We start from the raw sequence: 21,481 nt of genomic DNA, 5'->3' as shown, positions 1-21,481 counted from the left end.
TTTGGTGAAGATATTTGGCGCAACCACGGCGTCTAAGCCCAACTTTTATTATATATAATATAATATAATATGATATATTGTTAGGCTTTGTGGAACTTAGTTGTGTTTGATCCAAATTATGACCCGACCCAAAATAATGTTGTTACAATTTTTAATGAGAGATTTTCTTATTCTTAGTCCATGGAGTGGAGTTTTTGGCCCGTTTTTATAACCCATTGTGAATCTTGTGTATAGGATATAAAAACTGTTTTTTTTTTTTTTTTTTGGAGATTAGGGTTTTGAGGTCTTTTTTTTAAGAGAGAAAAACTTTATTGCTGAACTTTGTATTTTTCTCTAATAATAGTGAAATCCTTGCAACTCTTTGGACATAGGTAAATTGCTGAATCACGTAAATATTGTCTTGTGTGTGATTATTTTTTCTTTGGTGTATATTTTTTTTTCTCTATTTTTGCATCTCACAGGTCTGGGAATTTCTCTATTATCAATGTTTGAGTTTGAGGTTAATTTGGACTTGTTAGAGAGATAGAGTTTCACTTCTTTTTAAGTTTGAATTAAACAAAAATAATATTGTTTTAAAAAAATGATAATGATGAGTTTGAGTTTAAGTTGGATTTGTTGGAGAGATAGAGTTTCACTCCTGGTTAAGTTTGGATTAAACAAAAATAATTTTATTCAAATAAAATGATAATTTTATTTAAATATTGTGAAAATTTGTGAAAGTTTCAGAAGATTCGGTTATATATATATATATATCTAGAGAGAGAGAGAGAGAGAGAGTACTAGTTCTTGTTGTTCACGGCAAAACGAGCAAGACATGTTTGACTTGGTCTCCAATACCAAGTAGGCAAAATCAAGCCATATTACAACAAGGTACATATTATTTTGCTCTCTATAAAGCATCTTTATGTGTGTCTTCCATTCGGCCTGTGTTTGTGTTTGTGTTTGTGCGTGTCTGACAGAAAAGTGGAAACAGAGATGGTTGGGCCAATTAGACCTCAATTTGTGCTGTTTGGTTCATCCATAGTTCAACTCAGTTACAGTGACGAAGGATGGGGTGCTATTCTTGCTGACATATATGCACGTAAGGTACTTCTTCAATTTCTCTCCTTTTTCTGTTTCTGGGTCAATCTCTATTCGTATTTGGGCCATAGATACCAATTTATTCAGAACAATAAGAAAGAAGAAAATACATTAAGAATTTAGTCATGTTTAATGCGATAAAGATAAAAAAATCTTTTTTTTTTTTTTGGGGGGGGCAATTTGGTGGTGATCACTGATTAATTAGTATTCTTGTCATTTTGTTGGTGGTGGGATCCACCAACTTTTGCCTGCAGAAATAAGATCCACAAATAGCAAAACCTTAATCTCAAAGAGACCCCTCGTTAGCTTTATAGTAGATGAGTATATTCAGTGTGAGTTTGGATTGCCATGAAATCCACTAAGTTTGCGACTGCATTTTAAATATGTGGGTCTCGTACACTGTTTACGGGATTCGCAAGTACTTTTTTAAGTAATTTTTTTTTTAAACTGCATCTCACAGTACTATTTATATATTTAAAAATTATTTTGCTACAGTATAGTTTTCAATTTTTAGCAATAAGCGGTATTCAAACAAATCCTCAATTTGAAGAAAGAAATAGTATGAACCAAAATTATTGTTTTTATATAATACTTATGGCAAAGTTATTACCTTTGAATGTTGTCTTTGATAAGACTTCAAATTCTCTATTAGATAGTTGAGGAATTAGTTATAGTAAAAGAAAGGGTTAGTGGATCATGCATCCAAAAAGCTAGATTTGTATCCATTCATAGGCAATTATGGCATTACCATTGTCCCCTGCACTAAATTTCACTATTATTTGGTCAAATATTCGAATCAGGAGAAAAATTGCTTAGTTGTAAATGACCAGACTATCAACAAAAAAAGGTTCTTGACATTTTCTCGTCCAATACATGTTCTGCTATTGCTTATATGTTTTATTAGCATAACTGATTTTGGTCTGCAATTGGGAATAGGCAGATGTTTTGTTGCGAGGATACAATGGTTGGACTTCGAGGCATGCTCTACAGGTTTTGGATCAAGTTTTTCCAAAGGTATTGTATAATGTACTGTTAAATTTTAACCATACCGCCACTAATAATTTTCTTCCAAGTAAGCTATTATAATGAATTGTAAGCTATTTTCTTCCACTAATAAATTATAATGAACAAATTTCTTACCTCTAAGGTAGTGGATTAACTGTATAATTTGATCATCTTATGTGAAATGATGTTATAAGCGAGTATAATAGAGTCTGTTATTTCTCTATTTTAACCATACCGCGTCTAATAATTTTCTTCCAAGTAGGCTATTTATGAATAGATTTCTTGCCTCTAAGTTAGTGGATTAACTGTTTAATTTGATCATCTTATGTGAAATGATGTTATAAACGAGTATAATAGGATCTGTTGTTTATCTATTTCATCTTGTTCATGTAGTTACTTAGCATATATTTGCATTTCCTCCTTATAGGTGTACTTTAATGCCTATCTTCTGTAATTCAATTTAGGATGCTGCTGTACAACCTTCTTTGGTGATAGTCTACTTTGGTGGTAATGATTCAATGCGCTCTCACCCATCTGCTGTAAGCCCTCAAGTCCCACTTCCTGAATATGTTGAAAATATGAGGAATATAGCAATCCATCTGAAGGTAATCTTTCAGGCTAGATTAATACTTTATTGATATTTGAATTTGTGTAAGTAAATAATCCAATTTGAAAAAGAGGACCTCTTTTTTTAATTATTTTCCCATTGATTATCAATCAATTTGGTTAAATATGTGGTAGCCTGCACAAGTTAGAATCATTATAAACTACTATAATTTTTTGGACAATTGGTGCAGTTTGCCTTAACCACTGTTCTGAATTAGTGCTTGCAACAAATATGATTGGCACTACCTGATGAAAATGTAATTTGATGCATCTTCTAACGAGGGTCTTTTTGTTTGCCAGAGCCTTTCAGAGAAGACTCGCATTATCTTTCTTAGTGCTCCTCCTGTCAATGAAGCAAGAATTCGAGAAATATATAGGTGCTTATAGCGACAATCTTGTAATTGTTTCCTAGACCATTTCTCAGTTCTAAATGTCACGTTCTAAACTAGAATCAGTGAGTTCTAACTGCATATATTTTACTGGAACTAGTGATACAATGGCAAAGGTGCGAACAAATGAGTCTTGCCAGCAATATTCAGAAGCTTGTTTAGAACTGTGTCGAGAGATGGACATTAAGGCTATCGATCTTTGGACTGCAATTCAGAAAAAGGATGGTTGGGCAACTGCTTGCTTCACGTAAGTTTGCTTGCATGTGTTGTAGGTTGGTTTTAAATTGTAGTGTGGCCGACCCTAACTATTTTATCGAGGATCCATAGTTAACCCTCAAAATTTTGGATTAAAGCTTGGTTGTTGCTTGTGTGTGTGTATATAATTTTTTTTTTTTGGGGTTTTCTGGGGGGGTGTTGTGGTGGAGAGAATAAATGTGCTTTCCTTTAATTTACTTTGGCCATTCTTGGATCCTTCTCTAGGGATGGAATTCATTTCTCAGCTGAGGGGAGCAAGATAGTGGTGAAGGAGATAATGAAAGTTCTTAGAGAGGCAGACTGGGAACCAAGTCTACATTGGAAGTCATTGCCAATTGAATTTGAACAAGTTTTTGTACCTGAGGCTGAATTTCGAGAGATTTTGGATGAGAAGACCATATTAAAACTCTCTGAGGCTATCTTCCTAAGACAGATGAAGTGGGAATAGGTCCTACCATATAGTATTAGTTTGATTTAAAAATAAGTAAAATTCATACCAAATATCTAATTGTTGTTTAAAACTTTAAGATCAGTATTGCTAAAATAAAAGACTAATTTGATAAGCATATTTGCAATCGTGTTCTTTCTTTCCAATCTGTCTGTATGTTTTTCTTTGTGCTTCTATTTTTTGCTACATATTTCAAAGGAAAATGTTATTTTCATACCTCTTATACACCCTCTATCCGTACATTAGATTTTGAATTAAAAGTTTTCATACGCTATTATCTAAAAATAATCAAAAGTTATTAATGTCAGGAAAAAAAATCTAGAAATAGCCCCTCATGTGTGAAATTATAGAAGATCCCACTTAAGATCTAACAATTTCATTGAATTGAATAATTGAGTATGATTATATGTCATAGCATCTACCATACATACCAAGAATATTAAAATTAATAGATATGATAATTGGCTGCAATAATAATGTAAGAGTAGTAAGCACAAAAATGTGTAAAAGTCACTATCCCAAATGAAGTACCTACTTGACTCTTCTTTTTAAAAAATAAAATAAAATACTCAAACTGCAAGTTTGATAGGTTCAAATTTTCACTTATGTGAGTTATACTTAAAGCTCTCTAATCATTCTAGTGAGTTCCACAAATACTCTTTTGTCTCTATATATATATATATATATATATATATATTTATATCATTAGATATTTTTTTTTTAGCTTACCAAACATGTTTCTGATTTAATAATAATAATAATAATAAAAGCTGTTTTCTAAAAGAAATGAGATAGAAAATTTAGATTTCGTGCAATGACTAAGGTTATTGACGTATTGGACCATACAATTACTAAATGTAAAAATTAAAATGGTAAAAATTTATTCTAACTTTTTACCTTTTTATTTATCTTTTACTTTTTTACCATTTTAAATTTTACATCTCCCAACAAATAGTAATTGCATGGAGCAACTCAACTTAGAAGATTTTGATTCATTTGGATAGTTAGGAAAAAGCTGTTGGGCTTTTTTACTATGGGCTTAATTTGCTATTAGCAGTGTGACTTGTACCAGGCCTAGCCCCTTGAGTTGGGCTGGGCCTAAGCCCTATAACCTTTGTGACAATGCCATCATTATCATTCTGCAACCGGAAGATAAAATAAAGTGGCATAAAATTTCCTTTGGTCCTTTCCTTTTTCTTTTTGGGTATAAAAGTTGGAATCATCTTAACGATAACTACAGTGACTAGTGAAGGTTGTGACTTCTGACTTGTGAGGCAGACAATTCATTATTTTTCTGACCTTTTCCTTTCCTTTTCTTTTTAGGATTGAAAGATTTTCTCTTTATTTTGAGGTCAAGCACTTGATATCTGTCAGACCCCAATATGCATGCGTATTGTATTTGCGTTTCACTTTTTTTTTGTGTGTGTGGCTAAAGGTCTATTGTATATTCTATTATCTATTTCTAGGTTCTTTTATGATTTTAGATTTTTTATATATAAATATAAGAATGTGTATGTCTACACCAAATAGCCAAGGTGCTTACGAGCATAGCATAGCTTAATTGATTGCTTGATACTGTTTTTTTCTGTATTTTCAATTGAAATATTATGGTTTAAATTTCTCAATCTTCAACTATCTTATTATAAAAAATTAAAAAAAAAAAAAGAAGGTAAATTCCATTAACATATTTTGAAATTTGGACTAATACTAACTAGGTCCAAGACATTTCAAAACTAACTAATTTAATCCTTAAAGCCAACTTAGTCCCTAAAACAGTTGAGAGAAAATAATTAATTGTTTAAGGACTAAGTTAGCGTTAGGGACCAAATTGACTAGTTTTAAAACGTTCTTGGATTTAATTGGCATTAGTCCAAATCTCAAAATATGTTAGTAGAATTTACCAAAAAAAAAAAGAAAAAAAAAAGTACCACACCAAACTAACGGAGGAAAGACTTGCTTTATATTGCCAAAGACATCCTGGTACTGGTAGTGGGCTATATTTCTAGAACAAAGTTACAAAAGTTGTCATTAAAATTTTTTTGATGGGGTGGTTCCGATGCTGGATTAATCGATGGGCTTAGTTAACCTTTTGACCTCCCAAAAATTCGTAAGTAATACTGAAGTTTTATATCTAACAAAGTATTTTGCCCCTGGTTACAAACAACAACTTGCCAGATGCAATAACAACCCTGCCAGACATAAGATAAAAGGCTAAAAGTACCATTTTTCGTATAAAACCAAACAAAAGTAAGTAATGGGTTCACTTAAGACTCATATATTTTATTGAGTAATGTTGCCTATGCAACAATTTTCACAAATTTTTTCATAATTATTGAATTGACAGTTTTTATTGGTTCTCAAAAATTGCCCCCGCTGTTCTCATTTGCTTTTGATGGCAACAACGGAGTGAGACCAAGTCTAACAATGCAGAAACCATCACGTATCACTGCCCACCCGCAATGATCTCCTCACACAGTACAAGTGATCAACGTTTCCATCAGACCATACCCAACATAAGCACAACTTTATACTTGTATTATGATACTATTAAGTTATGGTTTACTTGAGCTACCCTAGCTATTTGTCTTAATAAGACATGTTTCACTTGATGCCTCACTATCTCTTTTTCTCACTTCATTTGAAATTTGGAACAACTCTTCTATAATCCATGCTCCTTCTAATTGAAACAAACCTTTTATCCTCAACTAGTTCTTTACACTAATTGACGAAAGCCCTGTTAGGCCTAGAGCCACACTCGTGTAAGTCCATTGATGTTTGTTTTTAAGGACCCTACTTCACGTGGAAATTATAAGTGGGCGAGGCTGTTGTTTTTGAATAGTTAAATTGTGGGTTGGCGACTATTGGGTGTGTCTCATGTTTTTAAAATGTTGTTCTATGATACATTATTATGATCATTTTGAATCATGTGAGTCTTCTGATTCATACACATGGGCGCAGGGTGGCACTACTCTTTGTTCAGGGAGTTCAAATGAACCCCTGACTTCAAAAAAAGAAAAGGAAAAAGAATTATATATATTTAATATTTTTTTGGTTAGTTTAATACATACATTAATTTTTTTTTAAATATTTTTGTACACCCTGACTTAAATCTTATATACCATTATTACAAATATTTCTAACTCTAAAGTAAGAGTAAGTATTTGTGAATTGTAAGTGTTACTCTTTATTATAAATTTTTATTATAAGTGTATGAGTATGTCTAATATTGATTGTGTATATTACTTTTTTTTATAATGTCATTTGTGTGAATAATGATGTGTATGTGGATGTTTGCGTGTACAATATAAATATAATATAACTTTATATAATTTAATAATTAGAAAATAGAGAGGATTTGTTACATAAGTGTATATAATTATCATGTTATAATAACTTTTTGTCATAAAATTAGAAAAATTCAAGAAAAAAAATTGCAAAGTTAGTGATTATTAAAGTATTTGATTGGTTAAGTAAACACGTAGTGAATTATTTTATATATGAGTGAGTGTGGTTGTGTGCGTCAATAATTAATATAGAACCAATGAGTTGAGTTTGGTCATTTAGTTTAAAATATTTTTATAAAAATAATGACAAGTATATAATATTAACTGCATAAAAACAAAAATTTAGACAAATTTATAAAATAAAATAGTTATAGCTAGCCATATTGGCAATAAATACTCATAATGAACTATCGTGTAACAATTCAAAATTTGAAAACTTGTAGTAGGAACTTGTAAAATTTTTTTTTTTTTTTTTTTTTTGTGGTCTATAACTCGATATATTTTCAAGTTTTTTTTATTATTATTTAAATTTCTTAATGACTTCCCTAAACAAAATTCCATGATGGGCGTGCAAAGAATTAGTTTGGGATGAAAAGTTTTGTTTCTATTTTTGGTAAGTAACATCTCTTTCATTCAAATAGAAATGGAAGAGGACAATCTCATTGAAAATTTTTGTTTCATTTTGAAGCAACATGATGGTTTCTGCAACTTCAATGTGTAAAATTGCTGGACTTAGTCATTGCAGTCAAAAGAATATGGCAATGACCCTTCAAGTTATTATGTGTATATTTTTCATTTTTGTATTGATTTCCTCTCTCCCGCTAAAAGTTAGGATAGTTGTAAATGTAATTAATAAATTAAGAAAGAGGAAATAAAGATGAATATGCTATTAATTAGGTTAGTGTTTAACCGTTAGATCTTTTGGAAATTTATCACTTAAAAAATGTGTATCTCTCTCTCTCTCTCTCTCTCTCTCTCTCTCTCTCTCTCTCTCTCTCTCTCTCTCTCTCTCTCTCTCTCTCTATATATATATATATATAAAGCTTATAAGATCTCGAATTCTTTAGGTAATGATTTATTCTCTATCATTAAAAAATTTACATATATTTAATAAAATTTGTGGATAAATACATAAATTTACTTAACTGTACTTGGTGTTTATCTAATTATTAAAAAAAAAAAAAAAAAATTCCATTGGTCCACATCATGGAATGATAAGAATATAGTCCAATAAGCCATGTGGTCTTAGAGGCAAGTGAACACTGAACCCTAATCTTCTATCTATACTATTAATAAGAGAATTTCCTATTTGGGTTTAAACATTTTGCGTACTAAAATACCCTCACACAAATTTTTAAATTCTCTAAAATACTAATATCTTTTAGTTAAATAATTTTAAATTTAAAAACACAAACGGGTTAAAAAAGTAATTTATTGTTCCAAAGTTTTAGGCTTTTTCTTTTATCATCTCCATTCAGCCTAAAACTTAGGACACTATCTCTATCTCATTTTTAAACATTATTCCATGTTACCTTACCTCTTTATTTAAAAATAATAATAATACAAACGGTTATTTATATATCACCTTTAAACATTATAGTAGTAAACAAAAAAATAAATAAATAAAAAAGAGCATTATTACACGTATAAAGCGTGTGTGATGAGTTTAGTAAATAAATAAGAGAATTCATGATATTGATGGCTTGAAAAAAAAATGTAAAAGATCTTTGAATAGGATGCATATTAGAAAGCTAAAAAGGGGGGGGGGGTGGAGAATGAAAATTGTTGAAGAATGATACATAATAAATATTGTATAATATATAGTTCATTTAAAATGTGCTTAACAATTTAAACAATAGCTCTTTGGCACTTCTTCATAAATAAAAAAAATATTTTCTTCCCTATCACCATAAAGATTCTCTGTTATCTTTTCATATTTTTTAAAGAAATGTTAAGTTCACAACATTTTCATAATAAATCTTAAGTGGCATGTTGTGGATTTAAAATAGAACCAATAATAGCTTACCACCTATGATTTGTTGTGAAAATATTATAAAATGTTGTGGATGTAACACTTCTCTATTTTTTAACATTAGCCCCTTCATAAACTGGTGAATATTATAACAACAAGATTGTATGTAAATGATCTTTCTCAAAAAAAAAAAAAAGAAGATTGTATGTAAATGCTAACTAGAATTTTTTTTTAAAAAAAAAAATTCTAATTAGCAACAATAATAACGGTTTTATAGAGATTAGTCGTAGACTCACACAATGCATGAGATTATATGATTACTTTGTAATTGTAGTATGATGTATAATTTGTTCTCTCTAAAAATCAAAAAATTTCTAAAATTATTTTTCATCTATCCATCTTTATATATATATATATATATATATTTATTTAAATCATTTTAGTATTTGGTGTGTTTGATTGAAATTATTTCTTTTTGAGGTAGTCCATATTTTTCTAAATTGTATTATGGTACGTTGTGTTTTCCATTTTTATCTTACAACTAAACTCTTTAAGTTTCCAATATATTATTCAAATTTCTCATTTCTTAAATGAGATATTGTAATAATCAAAACTCATCACAAAATTACACTTGATATTACTTAAATAGTTGAGAAACACATTCAAATACATAGCAAGATTGTATTTTGATATAAATTCTAATTTTCACTTTAAAAATAACTAAGTATTATGTCAAACAAAAATCAAACAAAAGCTATAAGATGGAGAGAAAAGGCTTGTGATGGAGAACTCAAAAACACGCATAAAATTGTATATTAACTCAAAATAGTGTTATAAAAAAATACAATGATTCATCAACCTAAAGTTAAGTTGCAAGAAAGAATAAATAATCGAGAAAGAGAATAATAGTTTTTTTGGGGAGAGACTTGAATTAGCGAAATTTATAGAAAATAAGATGAGAAGAAGAATAGTCAAAATAAAAGATATAGTCACACCAAATTATCCAAATCATGTTATGTAATTGAATAATATTATATTCTTATATAATATCTTTATAATGCAATATGATAGCATTTAACAATCAAAGAAAAGAAAACAAATATAACAACTTAAAAACACAAAACCAAAAAGTTTGGAGCATGAAATACAATTTAATCCTACTTATTTTTTGTAGGGGTATGCATCAACCTAAAGTAGAGTTCTAAAGAACACACAAACTCATCAACCTAAAGTAAAGATATAAAATATAAAAAAATCCACACAAAAAAGGGGAAGAGAGAGAGAGAGGGGGGGAGAATAATAGTAGAGTTCTAAAGAATTTGGAAATTTATCAACATAAAGTAAAGATACAAAAAAAAAAAAAAGGAAGAAAAACATGAGAAAGAGAGAGAGTAATGACCTTTTTATGTGATAAAATATGTATAGAGTGAGATAGAATATCAAATTTATAGTAAGAGGATGGGGATAAGAATAGTCAAAATAAAAGGAAGATGAAGGGATAAAGGAATAGTGATATTAATGTTAATTGTAGTAGGGAGATGAAAAGGTAAAAAGAAAGGAAAAAAGTTGGAGAAAAATGTAACAGTAAATTTCAAAATTAATAAATAAATAAAAGAGTAAAAAATAAGAGAGAAATTATTGAAATAAATAGGTGATATGGTCACTGATGTGACTCAACTGAAACGTAATAACAATAAATACTATACTTAAGTTTTTAGATATATATAGATATAGATGACAAAATGACGTCAATCTTTTGCGGCAAACATATGCAATTTTAATTCTAGAACTTTTTTTATGACTCCATCCTAAAACCATTACTACTTTTTTTATTTTTTGAATGATCCAAAACCATTAGTTCTAAGTACACCACTCTGCTGACACCATTTTAATCTCATCTCTCTACCCTCTTATATATTATTGCTATTAGCATCTACTGATAAACTATTTTAGAAATTTTTTATAGGAAAAAAAAATGACTAACTTTTTGGCAGCATGTTCAATTTCTCATAATTTTTTTTTTTTTAAATTAGATGATTAATGTATGTTTTTAGAGCATACTCCTGAAGCACGAAGAATAACACTTTCTCTTCTCACATTTATGATGAAGTCCACTTAATTATTAAATTAATGATGAAGTCCATCATGAATGTGAAAATATATATATATATATATATATATACATATCCATGCTCTAGAAGTACCTGTAAATTTTCTATTAAATAGACTCATAATATATTAATGTACTTTCTTATCACGTGCTACTTTTTTTTTTTTTAGAGAGAGAAATCACGTGTTACTTTATTAGCATGTGGATGGGCTCCTGTGTCAAGATTACAAAGATTTTTATTTTTATTTTTTTTGAGAAACCTGATTACAAAGAATCTTTAAAAAAAGAAAAAAGAAAAAGAAGTGTTTGCCCATGAAAAATCTGCAGACCATATTACATATATGCTTGTTTTTTCTTCCCGTCGTATTAGACTCTTATTAGGCCTTAGAACTAACCTCTCTTTTTTTCTTTTTTTTTTTCTTCCGGATAAGAGACTCTTACCACTTGTTCTAATGGTAAAAAATTACTAACTTGGTTAAATTAATGGTGGAGTCCCTTTTTACGATGAAATCCATTTATTAAATTAATGGTAGAGTATATCATGAATGTGGAAACCCTATTACAAAGACTCTTAGGGGAAAAAAAAAATGTGTTTGCACATGAAAAATCTACAGACCATATTACATATATGCTTGTTTTTTCTTCCCGTCATATTAGACTCTTAGGGTGAGTTTGGTTCAGCTTTTTGAAAAAGTGCATAATGAAAAAGTTGAGTTTTTAAAAAGTGTATAATGAAAAAGTGCTTTTTCAAAAAGCTGATTGTTTGGTAAAAGCTGTTAAAAAATGTTTTTTGAAAAAGCTGAGTGTTTGGCTAGTACTTATAAAAGTGGCAGTTTGAAAGATAAATTACCAAAATGGACAATGTATATATAAGAGAGTTTATTTCATACTTAAATCAATATTGTGAAATTATTTTTTTCTCACCAATATTAGCTAATAATAACCTATCACTTAAGATTTATTGTGAAAATATTGTGATAAAAATTTATACTGATTTTAATTTTAACGTACTATTAAAATTATGTTTTTCTCTTTCTAAAAAAATTATTTTTTTCTCACCAATATTAGCTAATAATAACCTACCACTTAAGATTTATTGTAAAAATATTGTGATAAAAATTAATACTAATTTTAATTTTAACATACTATTAAAATTATTTTTTCTCTTTATAAATTTTTTTTTTCACACCAATATTAGCTAATAATAACCGACCCCTTAAAATTTATTGTGAAAAAATTGTGATAATATTTCATTATTTTTTTTTCCTTTTTTTTCCACTCTTTTTTTATCCTCCACACGGCATTTCTTTCTTCTTCTTTTTTTTCCTTTTTTTTTCCCACTAAATTTCTCCTCCACACACATACCCGTTTTATTTTCTTTTTTAATCCTTCTTTCCTTCTTTCTTTATTCCTTCCCTGCCATTCCTCCAAACACCAGAACATTCTCCTTCTTCGTCTCTTTTTTTTTTTTTTTTCCTTTCTCCCTTTTCTCTTAGCATTTTGTTTGTTGGTTCTTAGCGGAATCGATAGCATCCCACTCAGGTTCTGGCGACATAGAATCCATCGGAGTGTGCGACGAAGATGAGGCGGTGGAGTTCGGAGACTACAAGTGGCTGAGAGGGAAGGGCTTTGAGATCGAAAATGGGGTCGAAGTCGGAGTCGGAGTCAGAGTCGTCCGGGTTTGATTAGGAGGGGTTCACCGATTTGATCGAACCCAGAGCTCGGTGTTTTTGACGCTTCGGCTTCGATTTTGTCCTGTAATTCTCTATCATTTTGCTATATTCTGATTTTTTTTTTATTTTGCATTTTGAGGAATCCTAATTTGCAAGGGATTGATTTTTTTTTTTTTCCTTAGCTGATTTGGGAATTTGTTATAGATTTTTTTGTGTTTGGATTTGGAAATTTTTTGGGAGAGCAAAGAGATGAGATGAGAACTGATGATTTATCAAGGCTAATTTGGTTATTTTTGGAAGAGCTCAACAGATCAAAATCAAAACGCGCATGAGCTTTTTGTTTATAGACCTCCAGAGCTCCATAAACTCAAACGCGCGTTTCTTCACAAATATAAAACGCAACTTTTTCCAAAAAGTTGTGTTTTATACTTACCAAACACTATTCTCGGGCTGGCTTTTTTGAAAACGGGCGTTTTGGGTTTCAAACGTTGAAACAAACGGGCACTTATTAGGCCTTCGAACTTTCTTTCTTTCTTTCTTTTTCGGATAAGAGACTCTTACCACTTGTTCTAATGGTAAAAAATTAGTTAAAAAGTCTATACCATTTAATAATAAGGTAAATTACTATTTAAACTTATAATTTAAAAGTAATAAATTAAACTCTATAATTTCAAAAGTAACAAAGTAGATATTTCAAAAACAAATTATACCCTCAAAAGTAACAATTTAAATTCTGATATTTTATTTCCTTCTCAAAAAAAAAAAATCTGATATTTCAAAAACAAATTATACCCTTTATAAAGTTTTAAAAGTAGCAAATTAATTAAACTCTAAAATTTCAAAAAGTAATAAATTTTTTATGAATTATATTGTGTCTAAATTTTCAAAAAGTAATAAATGATATATACCCTTTATAAATTAATTTAACTCTAAAAATTTCAAAAAGTAATAAATTAAACCTCACCCATTTAAATAGAATTATATTATGTCTAAAATTTAATATGGCCGGTTAAATGTTTAATTTTTTATTACTTCTTTAAACATCATGGTTTAATTTGTTACTTTTGAAATTATAAGATTCAATTTGTCAATAAACATCATGAGCAATCACAACCGGGTCTATTTGGAATGTTCGCAATAAATTTTATTTTGAATGCCGTGAGACTGGGGTGGGAGCTGCCTTTTCTTACTAAGTACCAGGCTGGTTTATTTTCTTTTCTTGGCCGGTTGCCTGCGAGCATGACCTCACTTGTTATACTCACTGTATTTTTCACATTATCAATACACTTTTGACTTTTCTAAACTTTTTTCAGGAAAAAAAAAAAAAAGGCATATGCATGCCACACGCCTATATAAAACATTAAAACCCCATCCACTTATCACAGCACTTGATTTTGTCCAGTGCCTCAAATGCTTTGAACTTGTCAAGATATAAATAATACATGTCCACTTTTGGTCATTTTTCCTCATTCTGACGGTCCAGTACATTAAAAACTTTCCTGAAGCTTTGCCATTTGTTACAAAGCAAACTAAATATTGTAAGTTAAGGATTTAAACGGAAGGATCTTCCCTCACCCTCCAAAATCTGTGGCTCTAAGCCATTAAATCACGAGAAAATTTTTATTATGAGACGGACTTATAAAACATTCCTCTCACAACATATGTGAGTCCCACATATTGTGAGAGATGTCTCATGAGGTATCTTTTAACGGATGTGCAAACTGCAAAGTGGCTTGTCAAGCTAGATATTATCAAAATTATATCCTGAAAAAGTGAAAAATATTCCATTAACCTTTTTTATGGTAGTGGCCAATGTGACAATGACCAATGTTTTGCTTAATTCACACCACACCCCCACAAAATAGGAAAATGACCGTTTGCCCATGAGTCCATGACGACACAAGGTCTATAAATTTCACTTGCAACGTGTATTTCTTCAGAGAGAAATGGTTGGACCAGTGAGACCTAAGTTTGTATTGTTTGGTTCTTCCATAGTTCAGAATAGTTTTAGCAACGAAGGATAGGGTGCAATTCTTGCTACCTTATATGCTCGTAAGGTACTTCTTCTTTTTTCCTTTGTGCACTTGAGAAACATATGTATGTGGTTATCCTAACGGATTTGACATTTACTGTTTATATGTTAAAGATCTACATAGATTATGATAGGATGGGCATTTCTATTTCCTACGGAGCGTTAAGGACTAAAGTTTTGAACTCTGTTCCATATTAATGATCAAAATGTCTGGAATTTTTCATGCCAAAACTCAACCTACTTATTCTGTCAAATTCTGGGTTGCACCGGATTGTACTGGCCAATCCAGTGAAATTCCGTACTATATCTTTATGAATAAAGTTTTATAAACTTTGTAATCTTTTTTAATGACAAAAACCTTTTACAAATTTATGTTACATTTATTTTCATATTCTTTTTTACTGTAAAGTGAGACATACATATAGAAGCAAATCTTGTAGGTTTTGTACTGAGATGAATAATGGGCAGATCATTATTCAGAAGCATTTTACAAATAATTTAATTACCCTTAAAAATATTTTTGCACAACTTAGCTTAAATCTTGCACATCCTGATCACAAATCAATTTAGTACAAAAATCAAACAACATAGATCAGTTTATCCCAAAACTAATTAACAACACAAATCACTCTCCCTTTCTTTCATGAATCTCATCTCATTTCTATTATCTATCTGACTTTCTATATATCTCTGACTCCAAGAGTAAAATGTGAGTATTTGTGAATTTTGAATGTCTCTCTTTATTATAAATTTATATTATATATATGTGAGAGTGTGTATGTGTGTTTGATACTAATTTTGTGCATTTTTTATTTTTTGATATAATATTATTTGTGTGAATTGTGACATGTGTGAAGGTGGACATGTATAGTATAAATATACTATGAGGGCGTTTGGATACTGCTGAAACCCAAGTCTGCGTTTTGCGTTTTACTTTTTTTTTTTTTTTTTTTTTTTTTCCTGCCCCGTTTCTGATTTTGGGGGACAAGAACACTGTTCACCACTGTTTGACACTGTTCACACACTGTTTGACACTGTTCACAGGTTAAAAAATATTAAAAAATGGGTCCCACAATACTATTCACACATTTAAAAATTATTTTGCTACAGTGTTTTCAGTTTTCAGTTTTCAGTTTTCAGTTTCAGCAACAATAAGCTCAATCCAAACGGACCCATATAACTTTATATAATTTAATAACCAAGAAATACAGAGGATTTGTTACATGTGTATATTATTATGATGTTATAATAACTTTTTGTTATAAAACTAGTGATTCAAGAAAAAAAATAATATAGTTAGTGATTGTTAAATGTATTATTTATGTATGGATGAGTGTGATTATGTGGGTCAATAATTAATATAAAGTCAATAATTTATGAAATAACTAATAAATAATGACAACTACACAAAAATAAAAATGTTACACAAACTTAACAAAATAAAATGGTTACATCTACTTTGACAATAGATAATGATAATTGATAATAAATTATTACATGATAATTTCAAAATATAAAAACTTGTAGAAAGAAATTATAAAATTTCATGTACGTGTTTTTTTTTCAATAACACAATATATTCAAGTTATCTTTTTATTAAAATTTGTTTAATTTAAGCTTCTTAATGACTCTCCCAAGAAAATTCCCGGAACCGTTGGTGCTTGTCTTTTGAATATTTAATTGAAAAGCAACTGAGACTAGCAACAATGAAGGGAAGATATGCTCAAGAACTGGAAAATTTGCAAAAGTAATAACACAATACTGAGAGTTTTTTGAGCCATACTGGTGATTCTCGTGAACTCTGCATTAACACCTTGTTAAGGTGTGTGCAAGAGGAAACAGAGAGGCCAAAGCAGTGCCATCAAAACTGTGGCTCATTATGTTCTCTGTTAAGTCTAAATTTTCATGCCCTATAAACTGATTTTAGATTTTTAACTCTTAAAAGGCAGACATACTTTTGCGAGGATACTCCAGCTGGAATTCCAGGCGTGCTCTGCAGGTTTTGGATAAAATCTTTCCAAAGGTATTTTTTGTTTAATCACGCACATCACACTTGAAGGTTATAGTTTCTTCCATACCTTTCAGTATCTAAAAGGAACTATATAGTAGCTGTTTATTCCTAGTAAATCCACATAGGAGTAAAAACAAGAAAAAAATATTTTCTCCATTTGAAATAGATCAATTTCATGGTTAATATATCATAGTTCATGTGTCATATATCCTGACTCGTTGCGGGGTTGGGATTAATTGGAAACATCCATCTAATACAAAGATTGATTTCTAAGTGAAAAATATAAGATATAATTGGACCTGTGAAACTCCAGGGGTCTCTTGTCTATCTAGGTTCAGTTGTTGCAGTCATGAGCAGGGGCGGAGTCAGGGGGGGTTGAGAGGGGGCACTTGCCCCCCCGACCTGCCAAAAATTTTCCTTTTTTATGTGTGTAGCAGTAAGAGGTGGAGATTTAATTGAAACTGTGATAAATAGTGCATGAGTAATTGAGCTGTATTGAAAACTCCTTCAGCTACACGTTTCAAAATAAAATTGTGAAGTGCAGAGCCACAGTAAACAACCACGTACATCCTTTTTTTTCTTTGTGTGTATATATATCTCCCTATCTTTTTGAAAAGTCAAACTCAATTGATATGTCTTCATATTTTTTTTACTTTATCAATATTTTTTAAAGTTCAAAATTTATAAAAAATAAACTTAAATAAAGAAGAAAAAGTCTTAATTGAAGAGATGAAAATACCACGCAAAAAAAAGTTTCCTTTCAAAAGTATTAATATATAAAATTTGGAAACAATTACATGACAAATTCCATAAAATATTTTAGGGGATTATTTTATTGGCTATATATTTAAAAAAAAAAAACTAATAAAATATACACAATATAATGATATACCATGATTTTAGGGGATCTTTCAATATTGAATGATTACTTACTATTCATATTACTGGCATTTAATTGTCAAATTTGGTTAATATTTTGTATATATGATGCATGCTACATATACAATATGTATTTGTTTAGAGCATTTGCAGCAATGGAGTAAAAAGGATATAATGCTATTTTAGCTCCACCAATATACCAAAAAAGGCTTGCAGCAGTAAAGCCAAATTCATAAAATTTAGCTGATTTGCTATAATGCACATTTATCTATAGACATGCACTATAGCACTCATCTAAAAAATAATAATTTTTTAACCCAACTCCCGATTAAAATAATAAAACTCACTTTATTTTTTTCGTTCTTTTATTCTATCTCCACTGTGCACTCATCAGAGCTCTCATCTCTGTCTCACTCATCAAGCACTCATCTCCCTCACTTATCAAGCTCTCATCTCTCTCGCTCATCAAGGTGTCCCCTTGGCAACATAGCTGTTCACCAAAGCAAGCACATTACTCGTGATTTTATGTACCTTCGTCACCCGATCACACACGTCACTCTTCAACGACCCATTAGCCACATCTTCAAACCCATCCGTACAGGTGTCCTCGTCGGTCAAGGCGGCGCTCATCCACGTCTGCACGTTGCTCATTTGAAACCCAAAAGACTCCACTCCCAAACCCGCGGCTCCGAGCTGACGCATCTGCTTCAGCGAGCTGCAGATCTCGTCGACCGCGTCGTCGAAATTGGTGAAGCAGTCGTGCAGAGCCGCGGCGGCTCTGTGGTCCGTTCCATACTTGGCCTGGCGAATCAAAGTGGAGACGTAGGTAGCCATGCGGCGAGCCTTGGAGAGACTCACGCCTATGGCGACTTTGGCGAGCTGACCCGGGCTTTGTTGTACGACGCTGGCGTAACGGGATAGGGAGTGGATTGAGGATTTGGGTTTTTTTTTTTTTTTTTTTTCCTCTGCTGTGGACTGCTGCTAGTGGTGGTGGTGGTGGTGGTGGAGGAGGAGGAGGAGGAGGAGGAGGATGTTTGTGCTCTGTGGTGGTGGTGATATATTATTTTATTGCAGTAGAAATATTATTATTTTATTGTAGTAGAAATATTATTTTATTGTGATGAATATATTATTTTATTGTGTTAAAAGCTAAAATAGATCCACTGCTGCAGTATGTGTGTAGGTAAAATAGATAAAGTAACTTTTGGTGAAACTAAATTGCTAAAAATTTAGCTCCACTATTGTGGATGCTCTTGTAGAGACACATGTATATTAGTTATAAATTTTGCCCCCTCCTAAAGTCGAATCCTAGCTCCGCCACTAGTCATGAGGTTGCCAACATTTTTTTTTAGGTATTCTAAAATAAGCTAAAAATTTTTTTTTTTTTTGTGTTATTATGTTAGGATGGACCAATACAACCTTCATTGGTGATTGTCTATTTTGGTGGTAATGATTCAGTGCATCCTCATCCATCTGGCCTAGGCCCTCATGTACCACTTCCTGAGTATATTGAAAATATGAGGAAGATAGCCATGCATCTAAAGGTATTGTTTCTATTGAATTGATTCTTCAGCAATGGTGCACAGCTTTATTGCTATTTGAACATAAATTTTTTTGGTTGTTAGACCCTTTCAGAGAAGACTCGCCTTATCTTCCTGAGTGCTCCTCCTGTCAACGAGGAACAAATTCGCAAAACATTAAGGTGCTCATAATGATAACTTTAATTGTAATTGTTTCTTTCTTTCTGTGTAGGAGTTAATTATTCAGTTCTAATAGTACATATTTTTATTGAAACCAGTGATAAATTGGGAGAGCTGAATCGGACAAATGAGTCCTGCAGAATATATTCAGAAGCTTGTTTAGAGCTGTGTAGGGACTTGGATATTAAGGCCATTGATCTATGGACTGCTATTCAGAAAAGGGATGATTGGTTGACTGAATGCTTTACGTGAGTTTGCTTTCAGATGTGATGCTCTTTTGTTGTCATTATTATTATTATTTGAAAAAGAAAGAAAAAATGAGTTAACAAAAGGAGGGAATAGAAGTATCAAACCCTTTTGTTTCCAATTGAAGTGGATGAAATATAAACATTAAACTCTGATGGAAGAGTGCTAAAGCTACTACCAATTTTATAATAAATGACTTCCAAACTGACATGACAATGAAGTTGATTGGTGTCACTCTAACAGCATAAATACATAATAAATAAATGTTTGATTAATGTTCTTTTTGATTGGTAACACATTATTTTGTAAAATTTATGTAGTAATTGTAAAATTCCTAGCATCACTATGATATTACTAAATGTTATTTTCAAATTCACTTGCCTTAACTACTCTATGATCCTTATTCAGGGATGGAATTCATTTCTCCTCTGAGGGGAGCAAGATTGTAGTAAAGGAAATAATGAAGGTCCTTAGGGAAGCAGAATGGGAACCAAGTCTACACTGGAAGTCACTGCTTGCTGAATTTGGAGAGGATTCACCCTATGATCCAGTCAGTCCTGATGGCAATACCACTGTGAATGTCTCTGAGGGCAGCTTCCGCAGAAACTTGCAATGGGAATAGAAAATTAGTAAGTAATAAACCTATTGAATACTAGCCTCTGAGCAAGTTTTTTGGTCACGACCTGACCGTTGCTTGGTGTGGTCATTGTGCTTGTCATTTTCTTCAAATAATTCGGTTGTGACAGCCCTGAGATTGAGTTAAAAATAGCAATTAGTGTGGTCATTGTGCTTAAATGGTTCATATGTAGTGTCATCTTTCTCAATGTTTGTTATGTAATCATCTGATTCTTTAGCAGTAAACTTTATTGAGTGAAAAAAATGTTACCTAGATATTTTAATTAATGAGAACATTTTGGCAATATTCCAATTTTCTTCTTATAGAGTTCAAAGATTAAATATACAACCAAAGTACCTTGCTTTCATCGACCGTATTATAAACGGACCACTAATGATATGTTTTTTTGGATTATAACTAATGGTATGTTAAATATTTGTTTCCGGAGTAATGCTAGGAATGTTATAAATTTTATTAGATAAGTATTATAATTTATGTGTTACTAATCACATTCATTATCACTTCTATTGTAAAGTCTTTTTGCTTTAGTATTTTTTCACTTTATAAAATGTCTTGAAATTAGCGAGTGCTCACATTTATTATTACTAGCTGACTGATTGCGGAGAAGAGAGGAATAAAAAGGAGACCCAAAAATATCATCATTTGATTAAAAAAATAATATATATACTTCAATAAAAACAATCTTTTATTAAAAAAAAAGCAGTCTTATAAGATTAGCCAGTAAATTGTAGTATTGTCCAATTTTCTCGTGAAAGTGTTTCCAAAAAAAAAAAAAAAATCTCATGAAAGAGTGTATTTGGGTTCAAATCTCTTCTTCTCCACTTATTGTAAGGGAAAAGGGGAAATAAAAAAGCCACTCAACCTATTTGTTTCCCGCTAACAAGGTCTCCGATTGGATTTTGATGCTCATGATATGGTTTTGGAGAAGAGACTAATAAAGGAGAGTCAGAATCATACTTTAGAAAAGCAAAGGATCATAGTGCTTTTTTTTTTTTTTTGGGGGCTTGCAGTAGGTTAGAAAGGAATATTGATCAGTAAATATAAATTTACACTCAAATAAAAATTACCTATTGAAACAGTTTTCTTGACACTGTCCAAGTCCCCAAAGTCTATACTAGAATATTGTATTGTTGTCATATGAAACATATCAAAGA

The 21,481-nt window shown here is 30.8% G+C and overlaps 1 protein-coding gene and 1 pseudogene across 4 annotated transcripts; both read left to right on the top strand.

Annotated features, from left to right (window-relative positions):
• The first annotated feature begins 762 nt into the window (after nucleotides 1-762).
• LOC115952542 (GDSL esterase/lipase CPRD49-like) lies at nucleotides 763-3,906 on the top strand. Of its 4 annotated transcripts, XM_031069710.1 has the most exons (7): nucleotides 763-870; nucleotides 974-1,086; nucleotides 2,017-2,094; nucleotides 2,550-2,690; nucleotides 2,992-3,068; nucleotides 3,181-3,327; nucleotides 3,561-3,906. In XM_031069710.1, the coding sequence occupies exons 2-7, from the start codon at nucleotides 976-978 to the stop codon at nucleotides 3,781-3,783; spliced, it is 777 nt and encodes a 258-aa protein (XP_030925570.1). In that variant the 5' UTR covers nucleotides 763-870; nucleotides 974-975; the 3' UTR covers nucleotides 3,784-3,906. The 4 variants fall into 4 exon arrangements, with proteins under 4 accessions (XP_030925570.1, XP_030925569.1, XP_030925571.1 ...); XM_031069709.1 differs by lacking the exon at nucleotides 763-870 and having other exon boundaries at nucleotides 878-1,086; XM_031069711.1 differs by lacking the exon at nucleotides 763-870 and having other exon boundaries at nucleotides 884-1,081; nucleotides 2,021-2,094.
• A 10,862-nt stretch (nucleotides 3,907-14,768) lies between these two features.
• LOC115953419 lies at nucleotides 14,769-20,618 on the top strand (annotated as a pseudogene).
• The last annotated feature ends 863 nt before the right edge of the window (nucleotides 20,619-21,481 follow it).

This window comes from Quercus lobata, chromosome 7 (assembly GCF_001633185.2).
Source record: "Quercus lobata isolate SW786 chromosome 7, ValleyOak3.0 Primary Assembly, whole genome shotgun sequence".
Taxonomy (NCBI): domain Eukaryota; kingdom Viridiplantae; phylum Streptophyta; class Magnoliopsida; order Fagales; family Fagaceae; genus Quercus; species Quercus lobata.
This window is presented reverse-complemented; position numbering and strand designations above follow the sequence as displayed.

Coding starts and splice junctions, on each gene's coding strand:
- LOC115952542 (XM_031069710.1), top strand. CDS start 976: ATGGTTGGGCCAATTAGACCTCAATTTGTGCTGTTTGGTTCATCCATA. Junction 2,691..2,991: donor ATATAGCAATCCATCTGAAG/GTAATCTTTCAG, acceptor TTTGTTTGCCAG/AGCCTTTCAGAGAAGACTCG. Junction 3,328..3,560: donor TGGGCAACTGCTTGCTTCAC/GTAAGTTTGCTT, acceptor ATCCTTCTCTAG/GGATGGAATTCATTTCTCAG.